General features: G+C 38.9%; 1 protein-coding gene across 5 annotated transcripts in view; it reads left to right on the top strand.

Moving 5' to 3' along the window:
• The window catches only part of adcy7 (adenylate cyclase 7), a 39,379-nt gene that overhangs the window by 14,303 nt on the left and 8,390 nt on the right, over positions 1-16,686 (top strand). For 2 of the 5 annotated variants that reach the window (XM_059532068.1, XM_059532076.1), the window contains exons 2-22: positions 1,081-1,594; positions 3,839-4,045; positions 4,891-5,064; positions 5,212-5,361; positions 7,913-8,070; positions 8,959-9,070; positions 10,071-10,198; positions 10,334-10,492; positions 10,578-10,710; positions 10,825-11,007; positions 11,566-11,606; positions 11,764-11,823; positions 12,513-12,593; positions 12,717-12,786; positions 12,919-13,016; positions 13,147-13,231; positions 14,723-14,860; positions 14,960-15,052; positions 15,381-15,559; positions 15,897-16,008; positions 16,103-16,306. In XM_059532068.1, the coding sequence (XP_059388051.1) occupies positions 1,430-1,594; positions 3,839-4,045; positions 4,891-5,064; positions 5,212-5,361; positions 7,913-8,070; positions 8,959-9,070; positions 10,071-10,198; positions 10,334-10,492; positions 10,578-10,710; positions 10,825-11,007; positions 11,566-11,606; positions 11,764-11,823; positions 12,513-12,593; positions 12,717-12,786; positions 12,919-13,016; positions 13,147-13,231; positions 14,723-14,860; positions 14,960-15,052; positions 15,381-15,559; positions 15,897-16,008; positions 16,103-16,306 (2,730 nt within the window). In that variant the 5' untranslated portion in view covers positions 1,081-1,429. The remainder of the gene's footprint in view (positions 1-1,080; positions 1,595-3,838; positions 4,046-4,890; positions 5,065-5,211; positions 5,362-7,912; positions 8,071-8,958; positions 9,071-10,070; positions 10,199-10,333; positions 10,493-10,577; positions 10,711-10,824; positions 11,008-11,565; positions 11,607-11,763; positions 11,824-12,512; positions 12,594-12,716; positions 12,787-12,918; positions 13,017-13,146; positions 13,232-14,722; positions 14,861-14,959; positions 15,053-15,380; positions 15,560-15,896; positions 16,009-16,102; positions 16,307-16,686) is intronic. The other 3 variants (XM_059532084.1, XM_059532092.1, XM_059532101.1) reach the window with 3 other exon arrangements.

Raw genomic sequence — 16,686 nt, 5'->3', positions numbered from 1 at the left:
ACCTGACAAGAAGCTTAACAAATTAGCCATAATAGCTGACAGCACTCAATTTAATTTAATTTAATCAAAGTAATTTAATGCATGATTTAGATTAACTGTGCAGCATGTGTGTGTAAGACACTAATACTATTATCAAGTTATTATTTTATCACAAATAAATCTTTCAATGAGTAAAACTGGCTGTCTATAGTATTATATGTAGATTACACAACATTATAATATTAGGTAAGACACAAGTCCAGTCTGTGCTGAAATGCTGCTGTCAATCAAACAATCATGGGAGGGGCCTCCGACCGTGTGACGTCACATGGTCAGACGGCTTGATTTGAGAAAGGGGAAAACATTTAAAAAGATTACAGAAAAAAACACTTGGTGGATTTTTATCATTATAGGGGGGTTGTGTACACACACTGCCAACACAAATTTCAGTTCAAACAACTTGTAAAAGTGCATGTAGCATTATATGACCCCTTTAATGCTTTCGTGCTGAAGTGAAATAATAATTTATTTAAAAATCTAACACACCCCAACTTTTTAAACTGTTTTCCTTTCCTGTACAGTACAGTCTGCATCAAGCACAGTAATGCCATTAAGCACTCTCTGCATCGAGGTCTCTATGTGTCCAGCAAGGCAGAGTTCACATACTCTGTGTCCAGTGTTCACTCAGGTTTTTCTTTGGAGAGCTCTGCTGGTCTCAGTGTGAGTTGTAGTTGAGGTTTGGCTGAAGATGCCATGGACAGCAGCCACCAGCATTAGGCTCTGTAATGAAGAGAGGACTGAATCCACACAAATCTTGAACTCTGCCCAAAAGCCTTTTTACAGACACAGAGAGCTTCCAGTGTGGGAATGACTGAACAGAGCAGTGTTTATAGAGATCAAGGAGTTGACCTGAAAATATGCTCTCTAAATGTGCATGATTCAACAGGTTTTGAATCAAACCGAGTTAGTTTCTAAATGAAAAGTTCCTGGTTGTAGTTACTTGGCTCTTCAGTGGGTCAGAATGACTATAGAGGTGTTGGATTAGTCTAATCATTGTAGCATATCTAATAAATAACTCTCTCTATTTTTTGTGTATGACAGGAATTTTCGGATGGTGGAAGAATCAGTAATAACATTGCATTCCCTCTATGTGGTATCCTGAAGCCCTCTCCAACAGGACCAGGAGGCACCAGAGTGACGACGAAAAGTGCTGAAAGAGCGAATACAGAAAGAAGAAGGATCATAAAGGACATGCACAGAATGGTGCTCTGGAGGGGAGAGCAGAAGTGTTCTGCACTGGAATGACCTCCCACACACACTCACGTGGTTTCTATGGGGATTTCAGCATAGCTGCACTCTGCTGGATGGGAGGTGCTGTATTTCCGTGCCATCTGATCGCTCTGCTCTGATTGGCCAGTATTATTCAGTCGCCGCACTGCCGTTGGTCAGAATGCCAGCAAAAGGGAAGTACTTGCTGAATGAGCAGATGTTAAAACAGGAAGCACTGTACAGGAAATTTTCTGGCATTAGCCAATACCAGCCATTCGTTCTGTTGCTGGGACTGAGCATGCTCACCTGTGCCACACTGCTAGTGCTCTTCTTCAGTCTGAAACTGGTGAGATGCCACACTCATACAAATGCACTACATGCTTACACATGCCCACAATCCAAAGCCAGCCCAAGGTCAAACACCTACCCAGAGCAAGTGTGCACATTTAAAATTAGGAAAGACGTTAATTGCCACAGCAAAGACAGTATTCAACATGAACTGGATCAGTTTTGTCTTTTGTCGTTCACATGGTTTCGGATGACTGAAGCAACCTTTCTTACATAATCCTGCAGTGTCTGAGGTGCTGATCCTCTGGAGTTGCCTAATCTGAAGTCTGATGATCACAATGCTCATGTGAACTGGCATTATCCATGTCAGGGAACTGAGTGTTTTAATTGTAATAATTGGCAGTTTATGCCAGGTCCATCAGATTGTTTTTTCCCTCACTCTCCTTGTCACATTTTCACATAAACTCACACATAAACTTTCTTTGGAGTCAGCTGGATGTGAAGAGGGGGCCGGGAACGCTCCTTCCATACCACTGTTGTTCTTCTCTTTAGCAGATAAGCACTATACCATCTGTGTGAACTTCTGTAACCTCCTCTTCTCAGCACCAACCGGCCGTGGGAGGAACAGAATTACAATCAGTGTGCCTCTCTTTGTGTGGGCATGTGTGTGTGTTTTACTATTTATTTGATCTTTCATAAAGCCCATTGGGTGATGGAAGTATGTGGGTGTGTGTGTGTGTGTTTATTGTGTGTTCTTGTGTGTCTGTGGACTGAGGGGTGTATTTGAAAGTTAAGTCAGTGATGTAGCTCAGTGGTAATTAAGAGTGGCTGACATAACATGAGTGGAGGACTCACTGTGGTGAGTGTGTATATTGGTGCGTGGGTGAGTGGTGGGGTCGACCTAGTGCTGTGATTTGCCAACATAGTCAAGTCACCTTTATTTATATAGCACTTTAAACAAAATACATTGCGTCAAAGCAACTGAACAACATTCATTAGGAAAACAGTGTGTCAATAATGCAAAATGATAGTTAAAGGCAGTTCATCATTGAATTCAGTGATGTCATCTCTGTTCAGTTAAATAGTGTCTGTGCATTTAATTGCAATCAAGTCAACGATATCGCTGTAGATGAAGTGTCCCCAACTAAGCAAGCCAGAGGCAAGGAACCGAAACTCCATCGGTGACAGAATGGAGAAAAAAACCTTGGGAGAAACCAGGCTCAGTTGGGGGGCCAGTTCTCCTCTGACCAGACGAAACCAGTAGTTCAATTCCAGGCTGCAGCAAAGTCAGATTGTGCAGAAGAATCATCTGTTTCCTGTGGTCTTGTCCTGGTGGTCCTCTGAGACAAGGTCTTTACAGGGGATCTGTATCTGGGCCTCTAGTTGTCCTGGTCTCCGCTGTCTTTCAGGGTAGTAGAGGTCCTTTCTAGGTGCTGATCCACCATCTGGTCTGGATACGTACTGGATCCGGGTGACTGCAGTGACCCTCTGATCTGGATACAGACTGGATCTATATATATATATATATATATATATATATATATATATATATATATATATGTATATACACTATCAGACTACAAGCCCCTAACTATGTTGGCAAATCACAGCACTAGGTCGACCCCACCACACACCCACGCACCAATATACACACTCACCACCATGAGTCCTCCACTCATGTTATGTCAGCCACTCTTAATTAAGCTAACTTTCAAATACCTCCCTCAGTCTGCAGGCACACAAGAACACACAAGAAACATACACACCTTCACACACACACACACACACACACACACACACACACACCTATATATATATATATATATATATATATATATAAACAAAAAAAAAGCTCACTCAGATGGTGTGTAGTTTTCTTTGTGACAGGAATTAAGTGATCTCTGGAGCTTTTTAACGATTTTTGGCTTCTGTTTTTTATGTTTGTGTTTTTCTGCTTTAAGCGGGAAAATTGAAGAAATGGTGTGGGAAGCAAAAGTGCCTTAATGGCTCTATGACAACTAATGTGCAAAACTAATGTTTCCATGAAAGTCTGCTTACACAAACATGTAGACACACGAACATTCACAGTGTTTTTTTCAGAGAGAGCATTAACAAATTTCTTTTGAACAGATTTCTTTTTTTCCCTGAAGCTTATGCATTCTAGAACATACACCCGCTTCCACACACACTGCCTTTTCCATTCAACCCCTTGAATGCGCTGGCTCATATGTGATATGCATGTTTGTCCCTAACACCTTGCTCTCTCCATGTGTGTGTGTGTGTGTGTGTGTGTGTTTTTCAGGATGCAACGGTCCATGGCATATTTGTGGGAGTTGTGGGAGGAGCGTTGTGTTTGTTTCTGGCTGTGTTTATATTAATGTGTACAGAGACCCTCTCTCAGAGATGGAGAACTTTACTTGGCCTTGCCGTGTGGGCCACACACCTCACAATGGGATTCACCTTTATTTTCAGCACAGAATCCGACATACCAATACAACCATGGGACCAGGTAACACACACTAGTTATAATATTTTATTAATTTATATATTTTATGATTTCACATGACAAGGTATTTTTTACTTAAGGAGCATTATTATGTGTTCTCTGTCATGCATTGAAACATGCAATATTGGCAGCAGTAATTGATAGTATGGGTGGGTGATATGAGCTAAAATTCATATCACAATATTTTACACAGTCCTGATGATATCGATATTATATTGCGATATAAGAATTTTTTTTTAACCTTATATAACCTGAAAAAGTGAGGGATTGGACATAGACCTGAAAAGTTTTTATTTTTATTGTGCCATTGTTTTTCCACTGTTTTTGTGTTTGAGTTGGCCAATGGTTCCCAAATTTTTCTGCCGGCCCCCTTTTTGTAGAGAAAAATATTATTGGAGAAAAATAATGTTATAAACAGCATGTTAGAAAAATTTGTGCTGCTTGATATTCTTGAGGAAACAATTTATTCCACGATTCTTTCCGATGATCTTATTCAGCATTGTCTTCTCTTCCGGGTCTGTTGTGAGCGCGTTCACGGCGCTGTGGACGTATGATGCTGCTGACGTGTTTTCTGGCGTGCTCAATAACAAAGAAAACACGTCAGCAGCGTCGTACGTCAACAGTCACAGCAGTCGCGCTCACAACAGACCCTGGAAGAGAAGACAATGCTGAATAAAGTCGTCATTTTATTTTTACATCTGGGTGAGTCATTGATGACATCATTTTAATATTTGGGTGAACTAACCCTTTAAGGATTTTAAAATTAATCACATGCTTTAACACGTTAACGGTGACAGCCCTATCTTAAATAAATGTTAATCTTGCACTCTTCATCTTACTCTCTCCAGGTGCCCTTCTTCCTCTTCATTATCATTACAGTCTACACAATGCTGCCATTCCAGATGAGCTATTCTGTGGCCCTGAGTATCATCTCCTCTCTGTCTCACATCATTGTTCTTTCAGTGTACCTCACAGTGGGTGGGTCACCCCCCAAACTCACCAGGCACCACATCACCAATCAGGTAAAAGAAAATATGCTTTCTGATTGGTTGAAAAGAAAGCAGGTTTTCAGCTTCAGCAAACCTGTATGTAAAGAAGCTGAAAAGGATGTAACACCTCAGTGTTGATATGTTAAAAGTCAGTTTCCCTCTCCCTCTATCTCTCTCTAGTTGCTGTCAAATGCTGTGGTGTTTGTTTGTGGAAGTATGGTTGGTGCATTTCATAAGGATCTGATGGAGAAAGCGCTCCTGCAGACATTTCTGGATACTCTTCGCTGCCTTGGCATTCGCATGAAACTGGAGATTGAGAAGAGACAGCAGGTGCTCATACACCTTCACTCCAACAAAGCAAACATATAGGACGAAACAAATGCAAATGATCCTCTGTGTAATTATGTTATTATTGTACAAACATGGGTTAAGTTTTTTCTTTTCAAAATTGAGACCACATTATTCAGTTGTAACCCTTCAAAAGCCCAAGTGTGAATACGTGACCTGAAGGTCTAGCACATAGCATTTTAAAATGTCCTCCATTTGATAGTGTGTGGTAACCAGAGGTGTAAAAAGTACTCAAACATTTTACTCAAGTGAAAGTACAAGTACTCAGTGAAAATTTTACTCAATTAAAAGAACAAGTATCTGGTCAAAATCACACTTGAGTAAAAGTAAAAAAGTACATCTTTAAATTGTACTCAGGTATTAATACAGGGAAAGGGATTAAAAGGAAACACCCTCATGCCATCCTATGTGACTTTCATTTATCAGATGAACACAAACTAAGAGTTTTAGAAGAAAAGAAAATTCTCTTTATATAATGCAAGTGTATGGGACATCCAAAAATGACACTTCAAAAACTATACACAAAGAGAATATGACAGTAACTCATGCAACCCCTTTTAATGAATCACTATATTCTTCAGTGAAACGAAGATTATTTTAGATTATTTTAATCTTGATGGTCATGTTCACTTTGTGTGGTTTCTGAAGTGGCCCTGTCCCCTTGCATTACATGGACTAAAAATCTTTGCTTGTGTTCATGTGAAGAAAGAGAGTCATAACCATCTGGGATGACAGAGGTTCAGTAAATGGTGAGAGAATTTAAACTTGTGGGTTAACTATCCCTTTCAAGAGCAAGATGTGATGGAGAGGCTAGAAAATATATTCCAGACAGAATACAAGAATGTGCTGAATTAATGAAGAGAGTCATAAAACGTTAACGTTGTTAAAGGCCACTTTATTTGTGTTCAACGTCACTGTTTAAAAGGACAATTAATCTTTTAAATGTTTATTTGGGGGAAAACACGACTTTGCTACCTTAATATGCTTCCTCAGATTTGATGGTGAACTTTCGAAGCCAGACATTTACCTGATGAAAGTCATAATTGAAGTAGAAATGGGTGAATTTGATGCATGAAAACAATGATCATTAGTTCTCACATCAGGCACACACGTTTGAGCTTCTGTTTACCATATTTAATGTGCATAAGATGAAATAAAAATATAATGTACTTTTCAAGATGAAATTAAATTGTAAAGAGTAAAAGGTACTGTTTTTTCTTAAGAAATGTAATCAAGTAAAAGTACAAGTAGTCAGTTTAAATTGTAGTTGAGTAAAGTTCAAATCCCCCAAAATAATACTTAAGTACAGTAATCAAGTAATATGACGTATTTTACACCTCTGGTGGTAACACAGATGGGCACAGACAGACACATAGATTGGAAATAGCACTAGATAGTTTAATCTTTGTTCTGTGTCTGTGCTGTTTCTCTCCAGAAGTTCTGACCGATTTCTTTGTACTTTTTTTAAACTAGAGGTGCTTGTTAACATATGGTTGCTCTCATGTCCAGGAATTGTTTGTTTTTCCATCTCATGTTTATTTTTCGAGTGTGAAAATGTGTCCCGGGCCAGTGTCTTCACCTTTGGACACAATAATTGGTGCAAAAATATTAAAGGCGCATATGTGAGCTAAACATGCAGAGTACACATGGTTAGAAAAATGGCTGCGCACTTAAAGCTTTTACATACTATGCACTAATTGAAATTTGTTTGTTACGATTACCCTATGCTTTTAAACTTTAGTATACTTTAGTCTTAAGTCCATATAACTTTGCACAGTCCTACAGTCTTTTCTTTTATATGTTTTTAATTGATTGGACTGACAAACACTTTAGCACACCTCTAGCAGCCACATAGCTTTCAATCAAATCTATCTTCAAACAAAAGACTGAGATCCTTCAAAAATTTCTCTCCATTTACTGAGGTATTCAAACTACATAAGGCTTACACAACCTTCACTTCAAATTAACTTTGAATATTGGCTTTTTTATGATTTTGTATAATATCTCATTTATCTTCAGATCTGACAGCTGATGGCTGTAGTAGACGCTGAAAAGTGAATCTAAGAGGGTTTCTACTGAAATAGGCTAAACTTCTTGTGTTCTTTTTAAACTTTTGTTTCTCGGTTTGTGTTGAGTGTTGTTGAGGAAGTGAAATCATGTAGGGAGAACAGTGAAAAGCAGAGTAAAGTTTAATGACTGGTTCAGTATAGTTTATCTCAGAAACAGTGTGATAATGTTGAACCTTAGAGACAAACATTTTCACACACAGGCCAATAGTGTTCTTACAAGACACAGCAAACACATGCTTTTCTTCTGAATAATATTGTATAATCTGTAAGTTTTCCATTACCCTCTCATAGTCCAGATCTCTTAGTCTGTTGACACTTAAGCTGTTACAGTCAAAGAATAGTTAGACTAAGGAAGAATAGGACACGCAAGTTAAGAGATAAAAATTCAAATACATTAATTACATAACTGGATATATGATATCACAGGTATTATATTTAAATATGTGCATGTGTGTGTGTTGTAGGAAAACCTTTTACAGTCAGTGCTTCCTGTGTACATCTCCATGAAGATGAAGTTGGCCATAATGGAGCGCTGCAAGTGTAAAGATAGAGAGGAACAGCAGCGTATGGTCCGTGACAACAACTTCCACAGTCTTTATGTGAAGAGACATGAGAATGTCAGGTAAGACGTCATGTGAAAACACATATACACATATACACAGTCATACATATCTGGAGCTGTTTGTGTGCTGTTCCATGCTCTAATTATTTCCTCATTAATCAAGTCCTGATCGTAAATGAATGGTCAGTCTGCTAGTCCTGACTCTCAGGGTGCTCATCATGAGGCCTCTCATTTAATTAGTTTTATTTCCCATCAACCCCAAGAGTTGCAATGGGGGATGGGATGCATCTGTTAATATTCTTTGTCCCATATTCACAATGCTCGGTTATCAGGCAGCTGTTTATATTTAGATAGACCCACAGCTTGTTTGCCTCTCTTTACAGCTGCTCAGATAGATCACAGATTCACTCAATACAGAGCTGTTCACCTGCCGAAATTCATGGGATCTGCTCTCTTTGAGAGCTCGTTCATTAGGAGTGTGATGACATGGACTGTGTGTGTGTGTGTGTCTGGTCCTGTAGTCAGCATTGAGAACAGCTGCGTCTTAAAGGTTAACCTCCATGAGCCGTGTTTATGAAGTTTTTATTCGTTCCTGGGCGTTTAGACAGCTGACACTGATCTGCTGCTGTTCTCTTCATTAAGAACGACTCAGCAAAGTCATATCAACTGGCCGCTATTGGTTTCTGTGCCCCCTGGACAGCATATTCACTCACTCCCCTCCATTCCAGGGGGGTCCCCCTCTGTAGAAATATCGCAATGGCTCCCCTTCATGAACGGGTCCTAACCTCCACCGACAGCACCCCGGTCAACTCCTAAATGTCTCCTCTTCCTATTTGCCCTGACCTGAGATTCAAACTTGCTTGCAGGCATGCTTTTCCCCTTTGTTTCACTTCTAAAATTTCCTACAAAAACACATAACAGTGTCTCTTTTTGTCTGCTTTCTGCTAGCATCCTATATGCTGACATCGTGGGTTTCACACGTTTGGCCAGTGACTGTTCTCCTAAGGAGCTTGTGATTATGCTGAATGAACTTTTTGGGAAGTTTGACCAGATTGCAAAAGTAAGTTTAATTATATATGAATGAATGAATGCGGCATTGATTTGATTAGAAATGTATTTATAAAATTATACAATGTCACATGATCCTACAGAAATCATTCTAATATGCTGATGCATTATCAATGTTGAAAACAGCTGCTTAATATTTTTTGTAACCTCTAATGCTTTTTAAGGAATTATCTTTTTAATTATTGTTAAAAAGAACATCGTTTATTTAAAATAGAATTAAATTGCATTTAAAAGTGAAATTAAAATAGAAAATCATTATTTGAAATTGTAAAAATATTTCACAATATGTTTTTTCTGTATTTTTGATCAAATAAACGCAGCCTTGATTAGCAGAAGAGACTTCTTTAAAAAACATTCTACTGATCCCAAAATTTGGAACACCACTGTAATTTCGCCCACTTAAAAATGCTTAAAAATTAATTGATCAAAAAAAAAATAATAATAATAATATTACAATTTAAAATAACTGTTTGCTGTTTTGATGTTTTAAAATGTAATTTATTCCTGTGATGGCAAAGCTGTATTTTCAGCAGCCATTACTTCAGTCTTCAGTGTCTTCGATGATCCTTCAAAAATCATTCTAATATGCTGGATCTGATTTGGTGCTCAATGATTTTATCAATGATGAAAACAGTTGTGCTGCTTAATATGTTTGTGGAAACTGTTGTACAGTATTTTCATGATTTCTTGATAAATAAATGGTCTAAAATAACAGCTTTTATTTGAAATCTTTTGTAACATTAGAATTGTCTTCACACTAACTTTCTACACACTAATGTAATGCATCGTTGCTGAATGAAAGTATTTCTTTTTAAAAACCAACTCCAAACTTTTGAATGGCACTGTGTGTGATTAAATGATTATTATATAGTATAATTCAGTTTGTTATAATTCAATCTTATCATCAGTCAGTTTGGTTCTTAAACACAAATATCATTGATGAGTTTGAAGAGGACTAGCGTTTATTGTGTGTTGTGTGTGTTCCCCTGTAGGAGAATGAGTGTATGCGGATAAAAATTCTTGGTGACTGTTACTACTGTGTGTCTGGCCTCCCAGTTTCCCTGCCAAATCATGCCAAAAACTGTGTTAAGATGGGCCTGGACATGTGCGAAGCCATCAAGTAAGTCTATATATGTTTCTAAAACATGTAAATTATTCTTAGCACAGCATTTCTCTATATAGCGTTTTTTTTCTAGCTCTGGCCAAGATATGTGGCAGATGACAGGCTGAATATTTTTCTAATCATCACTTGCAGGCAGGTGCGTGAGGCCACAGGTGTGGATATAAACATGCGAGTAGGTGTGCACTCTGGAAACGTCCTCTGTGGTGTGATTGGCCTACGGAAATGGCAGTTTGATGTGTGGTCACATGATGTCACCCTAGCCAATCATATGGAGTCAGGTGGATTACCAGGGTATGAACAATAAATTGAACTGCTTAAGTTTCATATAGAAAACTGTTTGTATGTTGAGATGCTAAATTAATGTTTTCTCCATTAGACGAGTTCACATCACAGAGGCGACTCTGAAGCACTTGAACAAAGCGTATGAGGTGGAGGAGGGGAATGGTCACCTGAGAGACCCCTACCTTAAAGAGCTTAACGTCAAGACGTACCTGGTCATAGACCCGCGGGTAGAACATTTTAATCATGCATTAGCAGTGTGTGCCTGCCACACACAGTATATATTTATGTCACTGTATGTGAATCTGATCATGTTGATGTGTTGTTTATATTTGTGTGTTTAGTCAAAAGACTCATCACTGATGGCTCCCAATGTCACCAAGCCTCGTGATGGTTTGAAGATGCGAGCATCTGTGCGTATGACACGCTTCCTGGAGTCGTGGGGGGCTGTCAAACCTTTTGCCCATCTGCAGAGCCGCGAGGAATTCAGCACAGATGCTATGGTCAATGGAAAGGGTCGCTGCAAGGTCAGAGTCACACACATTAAAGAATAAACGCTCAAAAATGAGACCGCACAAATAGTCAATAAAATTTCTGTGCTAAAAAGCCTTATCAAGTTATGTCTGACATACAAAGCTCCTTTTTTGGCTAATTAGGCAAATGATAGTAAAAAAAGGTTTCTGAAACCATCCAGTAATTGTGGAAAATGTGGATCAGACTTTGTGGTAGACCGTGTGAACAACTTCAAAACCAAAATTATACAATATATAGTATTTTTTTATTATGACCATGACAGTCAAGCTTCATAAAGAGACCAAAAGCGTGAAAGCAGTCCATTTGGTTGGTTTGCAATATTCAAAGTCTTATGAAATAACCTTTGTGTGATGGATTGAACAGTTCAAAATGCCAGTTTTATTTAGTCTATTTGTTCTGTTCTTCACACAAATCTGTCAAAGGTTATCAAAAGACATAATTATTTGGACCGTTCATATGCCTTGTATTATCCCATCAATAAGATGATCTTTGTATGCAGAACATGTTTTTATGATGAAAGCAACTCTTCTCATGTTTGTCTCTGTCGTTAGGATATCCCTCTTAGACCAGTACCGACCAAAATTACTGAAAGGTGAGTTGTGTTTGTATCATCAATCTGTCTGTTTTGTCTGTGTCTCAGTGGAACAAAAACAACAACAAAAACAAACAAGTTGTATGGCCTCTGGTTCTGTCTTGCTGACTAAAGCAGTGATGCTGAAGATGTCTTTCTCACTGTTGCTCTCTGACAGCTTTGATGAGTCTCTTGAGGAGCCCTTCAGTTTACCTGCTCCTTCCTTGAGCACATATAAGTGAGTGTAGCCATACTGGCTCAGTCAGCTCTATGGGGCCTGTAGATTCCACACTAACTATGCAAACGCTTAGTGAGACACTGCTAACCGGTCATACGGTTAGCATGACCATAGCTGCACTCCCACAGTACATCTGTGATGTGTTTCCAGATTACAGCATACTTTTGGCTTAGACAAGCGTATGGGTTTCTGCTTGCAGAGAGAGAGAGAGAGAGAGAGAGAGAGAGAGAGAGAGAGAGAGAAAGGAAACTGCATTTTCCTTCCTGAGCCATGTTGAGGCACATTGCAAGGGGACTCTTGCAATCTCTCTCAGGGGTTTAAACTAACACACGGCATCCTGCCTGCCACGATCCAAATACACATTCTCAATACTCAACAAAACAAACAATACTCACATTTTTTTTTTACATTTTCTATCTTATGGTCTATTTAGATCCCTTAACTATACAAAGCATTAACTACAAAATTAGTCAAGTCATTTATAACTACAAACTTCACACATATACACCCAAGCTTCCCCTCTACTGGCTGCAGTCAAATATAACTCAATAACAGCATGACAACAGCTATGAACATCTTTTCTATCCCACAGTGCTCATATATAGACGTGCATTGTGTGTGTGTGTGTGTTATGTCATGGGTAAAAAGTGTGTTTCTGTGTCTATGATCTGTGTCTTCTGTCTCTATAGGAATAAATCACAGAAGACTAAGTTTGACGAAGAACTTCATGACAAGATGACCACCACCATCAATGATTTGAGCTCCAGCAAGTTAGTCTTAACAAGCATGCTAAATCATTTAGGATGGAATTAAGTCAAGCTTGGTTAAAGTTGCACATTAAGTATGCATAAAACCCATGAAGAGAGTTTTTGTGTGTGTCTTTGTGTGTGCAGTCAGTGGGTGAAGTCTGAAGAGACCTACAGCCTCACACTGTGTTTTACTAAAAGAGACCTGGAAAAGCAGGTAGGTAATTTAATGTGGCATTAACTTGAACACTTTTGTTGTTCTGCTGGATATTTTTGTTGTTTCATACACTGTGTTGTCCACATGTTAAAAAATAAAGAAATAAATAGCATGTGTGTGTGATTCTCTCAGTACAGGACTATAGAGATGCCAAGTTTTAAATACTACATTGGCTGTGCCACCTTAATCTTTTTATGCATCTTCATCATCCAGATGTTTGTTACCCAGCAGTAAGTGTCAAGAATAAAGTTGAACACCATTGGCAGACTTGTTTTAATACTGAATGTGTATTTATATGTCACAGCCATTTGCCCTGAGAGTGTATGACTTTTTCTTTGTCTCTCTCTCTTTCTCTCACAGGCGTAAAAATCTGGGGCTGGCGTTTGCGGTGTTGGCGTGTGTTCTGCTTTTGATTCTGTGCATCTGTTTTGCAGGTCATATACAGGTTAGACCACCACTGCCTTCCTTTGCCTTAGCACAGACATTTATGCCGCGTTTCCACCGAAATTACCCGGAACATTTGTACCAGGAACTTTTTTTCCAAGGAACTTTTTTCCCCCCAGACCTGTTGCTTTCTGCGTTTCCACCGCAGTGTAAAGTACCGGGAAGATTAGGCAAATAGACTGGTGACGTAGGTCTGCGCGCGTTTCTCAATACAAAGTATGCTGATTTTGGAAGTGCATCCTTGGTAGTTCAGACTTTGTGCATTCGACTCGGGAGTGTAATGTCCGCGACGATGCAAGACCGGTAAATCTGTAAACAGCAGCGTACTTGATAACTTCAGTCAGCTCGCCTTGACTACTGCAATTTTCCTCTCTGTGTATTTACAATAAAACGAAAAAGGATATCAAATAACACTGCCTCCTTTCGTTTTCATTTAAACATAACAACAGCTGCAGAAATGTTAGTTCAGGGATATGTGTATATATACAGCCATTACAGTGAAACAAAATATTATATAAATTTGCCTTTTGTATTTTCATTTTAACATATAGATAAACTGAATACAGACCAAAGATAACCTGTTAGATTTACCCAAAACGAATTATATTTTATGTTTAACCACTAAAGAGACATCAGAGCCAGCGGCACATATCAGAAGGTCTAGCCGAGGTGAGGCTGCTTCTCGGCGGATAGATGATCACTGAGCTCTCGCTGATCACGTGGAGCTCACCTTCTCTGAGATCGGTGAAACACATTTTTAAATAGGCGCTGTCTTTATAAATAAACCACAGATTTGAGTTTTAAACAACTACATTCTCGCCTGAAATACTTTTAAAATTAAATTTCATGACACGATAACAGTAATATTTTAAAATGATCCGAATAAATGGTGGTTGAACTCAACCAATGCTGCGTGAACTCAACCAATCAGGATGTTTAGCGCCCAAGTCCCGCCCCCGAAAGTTCCGGAACTTTGAAAAAGTACCACCTCGCCAGCAGTGACTTTCTGAGGGGCATTTTTTTACCCGGAACTTTATTTAGTTCCTGGTTCCTGAGGTGGAAACACACAGAGTATCAGGCCAAAGTCCCTAGTTCCTGGGTAAAGTTCCTGCGGTGGAAACGCGGCATTAGTTGGTCTAATGGGTTCTGGGGTATTTTTGTGTGCCTAACACAATAAAGGTCCACCCCCCTGTGGTTTTATAGATGCTGGAGCATGTAGAGCCTCTGTGTTGCTGTGTACAGTGCTGTAATGTGGAGAATGTCATATGCCTTGTCAATTGTTGGCACTGACTTATACTGGAATGTGAAATAACTAAAAACAGACTGACATTTGTTACAGTGTCACAAACATAAATACATATACATACTGCGACATGCACACAGTGTCCCTCCCAGTGTCCTCTTTGCCCAATTCAAACACACTGTTGCTTTTTCCAACACATTCTGGCTTTTTTTTTAACAGCTGTTTTTTCTTTCTTTCTCTATTTTTCAGAGGATGTTTCCAGAGAAGTTAAAATCATGTACGTGGCTCTCGGCTCTTTCAGAAGCAGTGGTTAAGAGACCTTTTATGCGCCTCCCATTGGCAACCGTGGCCACCGCAGTCATAGTCATCATCGCCATGTTCAACTTTGTAATGCTTTTTTTAATGCTAAGAGAATATTGTTGATATATGTTGTAGGTTGGCCTCTTAACATCTTTGCCCATCAAACTTTCTTTTTTTTCTCCACAGTATTTTAAAAACACAGAGAATTTATGCCACACTCTGCTACAAAATAACAGCATCAATCCTGATTCTCCTGTAAATGACCTTTCATATTTGCCTGTGAGTAGCAACCACATAAATAACACACATGCTAAATTGGATAGCTACATGGAGACATACTTATATATATATATAGCTAATTATGAATACTATAAATCCACATTACAACCCTAACATTATTTAAATATTGATTATATTATTGATATATATTAATAATTATTAGCATTATTTACTACATTATTTACTGTATTTATTTCTCATCTGTGTAAATGAGGATGTGTCATATCCCTGATTTGAGATTGTGTGAGTATTATAACTTTCTTGTTGAGGGGGGAAAAAACTGTACAAAAATGACTCATTTGGTTTCTGTATGATTTTATCTTTCCAGTATTCTGTATATAATTGTATATTGGCATTGATTGCCTGTGGCGTGTTCTTGAGGGTGAGTTTGGAGCTGAAGGTGGCCTTTCTCTTCATCGTCTCTACCATTTCCTACATCATCATCTTCTACTCTCAGGAAAATCTCTTCAACAGCTACACCTGCCTCCTGTACAGGAACCACAGCTGGTACACTCTCATAAACACACATGCAGTCGATTGTCATATCATTTTTATTATTGCATATTTAATCGTAGATGTTTATTTAAATCAGCCATCATTTAACACTTAAAGTTAATTTATTAACGTTTGAATAACACTCTTAAAGGTAATCGTTAGGAAATGTTTCATATTGGACTTCTAAAACAGTTGATTTTAGTGTATTATTTTACATTTATTTAGACTTAATAGAATTTGAATACCGGCAATTTATTGGCCCTAACATGGAAATAATGATCAGTATTAGCCAGAATTGTAATATTGGTGCATCCCTAGTATAATCATTCCCAGCGTTTGTCTGTTGTAGTGTGGATGACAGTTTGATGCTGTGCAAAGCAGGACTTATGAAGCACCCACAGCTCATGAGCTGCATCTACATCACACTGTTCCTCTTTACCATGCTGCTCATATCCCGCCAGGTACACACCTCATACCACACACACATATAGTGCCATACTGTCAGGACAGAGAATTACACCACTCTTTGCTCTGTCCTCTCTCTCTTCCTCTCAGAATGAGTACTGCTGTCGTCAGGACTTCCTGTTGAAGAACAAGAACCTGGCCGATAAGGAAGAAGTCGAGCTGTGCGAAAACCTGAACCGTCTCCTTCTGGAGAATGTTCTCCCTGCACACGTGGCCGCTCTCTTCGTGGGCGAGAACAAAAAGAATGAGGTGGGGCTGCTGTCCACTATCTCTTTACTAAACCGGAAATACAAGGTAGGAACCGGCTTCAAATGTGTGGGATGAGCCTGTATAACACGTCTCATGTCATAACCTCATGCCTCCCATACAAGACTAGACATATACCAGTGATTCCCAACCAGGGGTACCTAAGCCGGTTCCAGAGGGTACTTGGGCAAATGTTAATTCTTTCAAATTAGTAACTTTGAATAATTTCATGGTTCTGCAGATCTTTTTATAATATGCGTAAGATGAATGTTTGTAAGAGGGCTGTGGCAGTGCATTAGATAAAAAAGGTTGGGAAACATTGCCATAAACCACACAAGATAATATCATGCAATACCATTCCAATATCATACTGTAAGATAACAAGGTACATTATACTGAGAATACCAGACCTCCCACACTTTACCATA

Source organism: Carassius carassius, chromosome 3, assembly GCF_963082965.1.
Source record: "Carassius carassius chromosome 3, fCarCar2.1, whole genome shotgun sequence".
NCBI classification, from domain to species: domain Eukaryota; kingdom Metazoa; phylum Chordata; class Actinopteri; order Cypriniformes; family Cyprinidae; genus Carassius; species Carassius carassius.
This window is presented reverse-complemented; position numbering and strand designations above follow the sequence as displayed.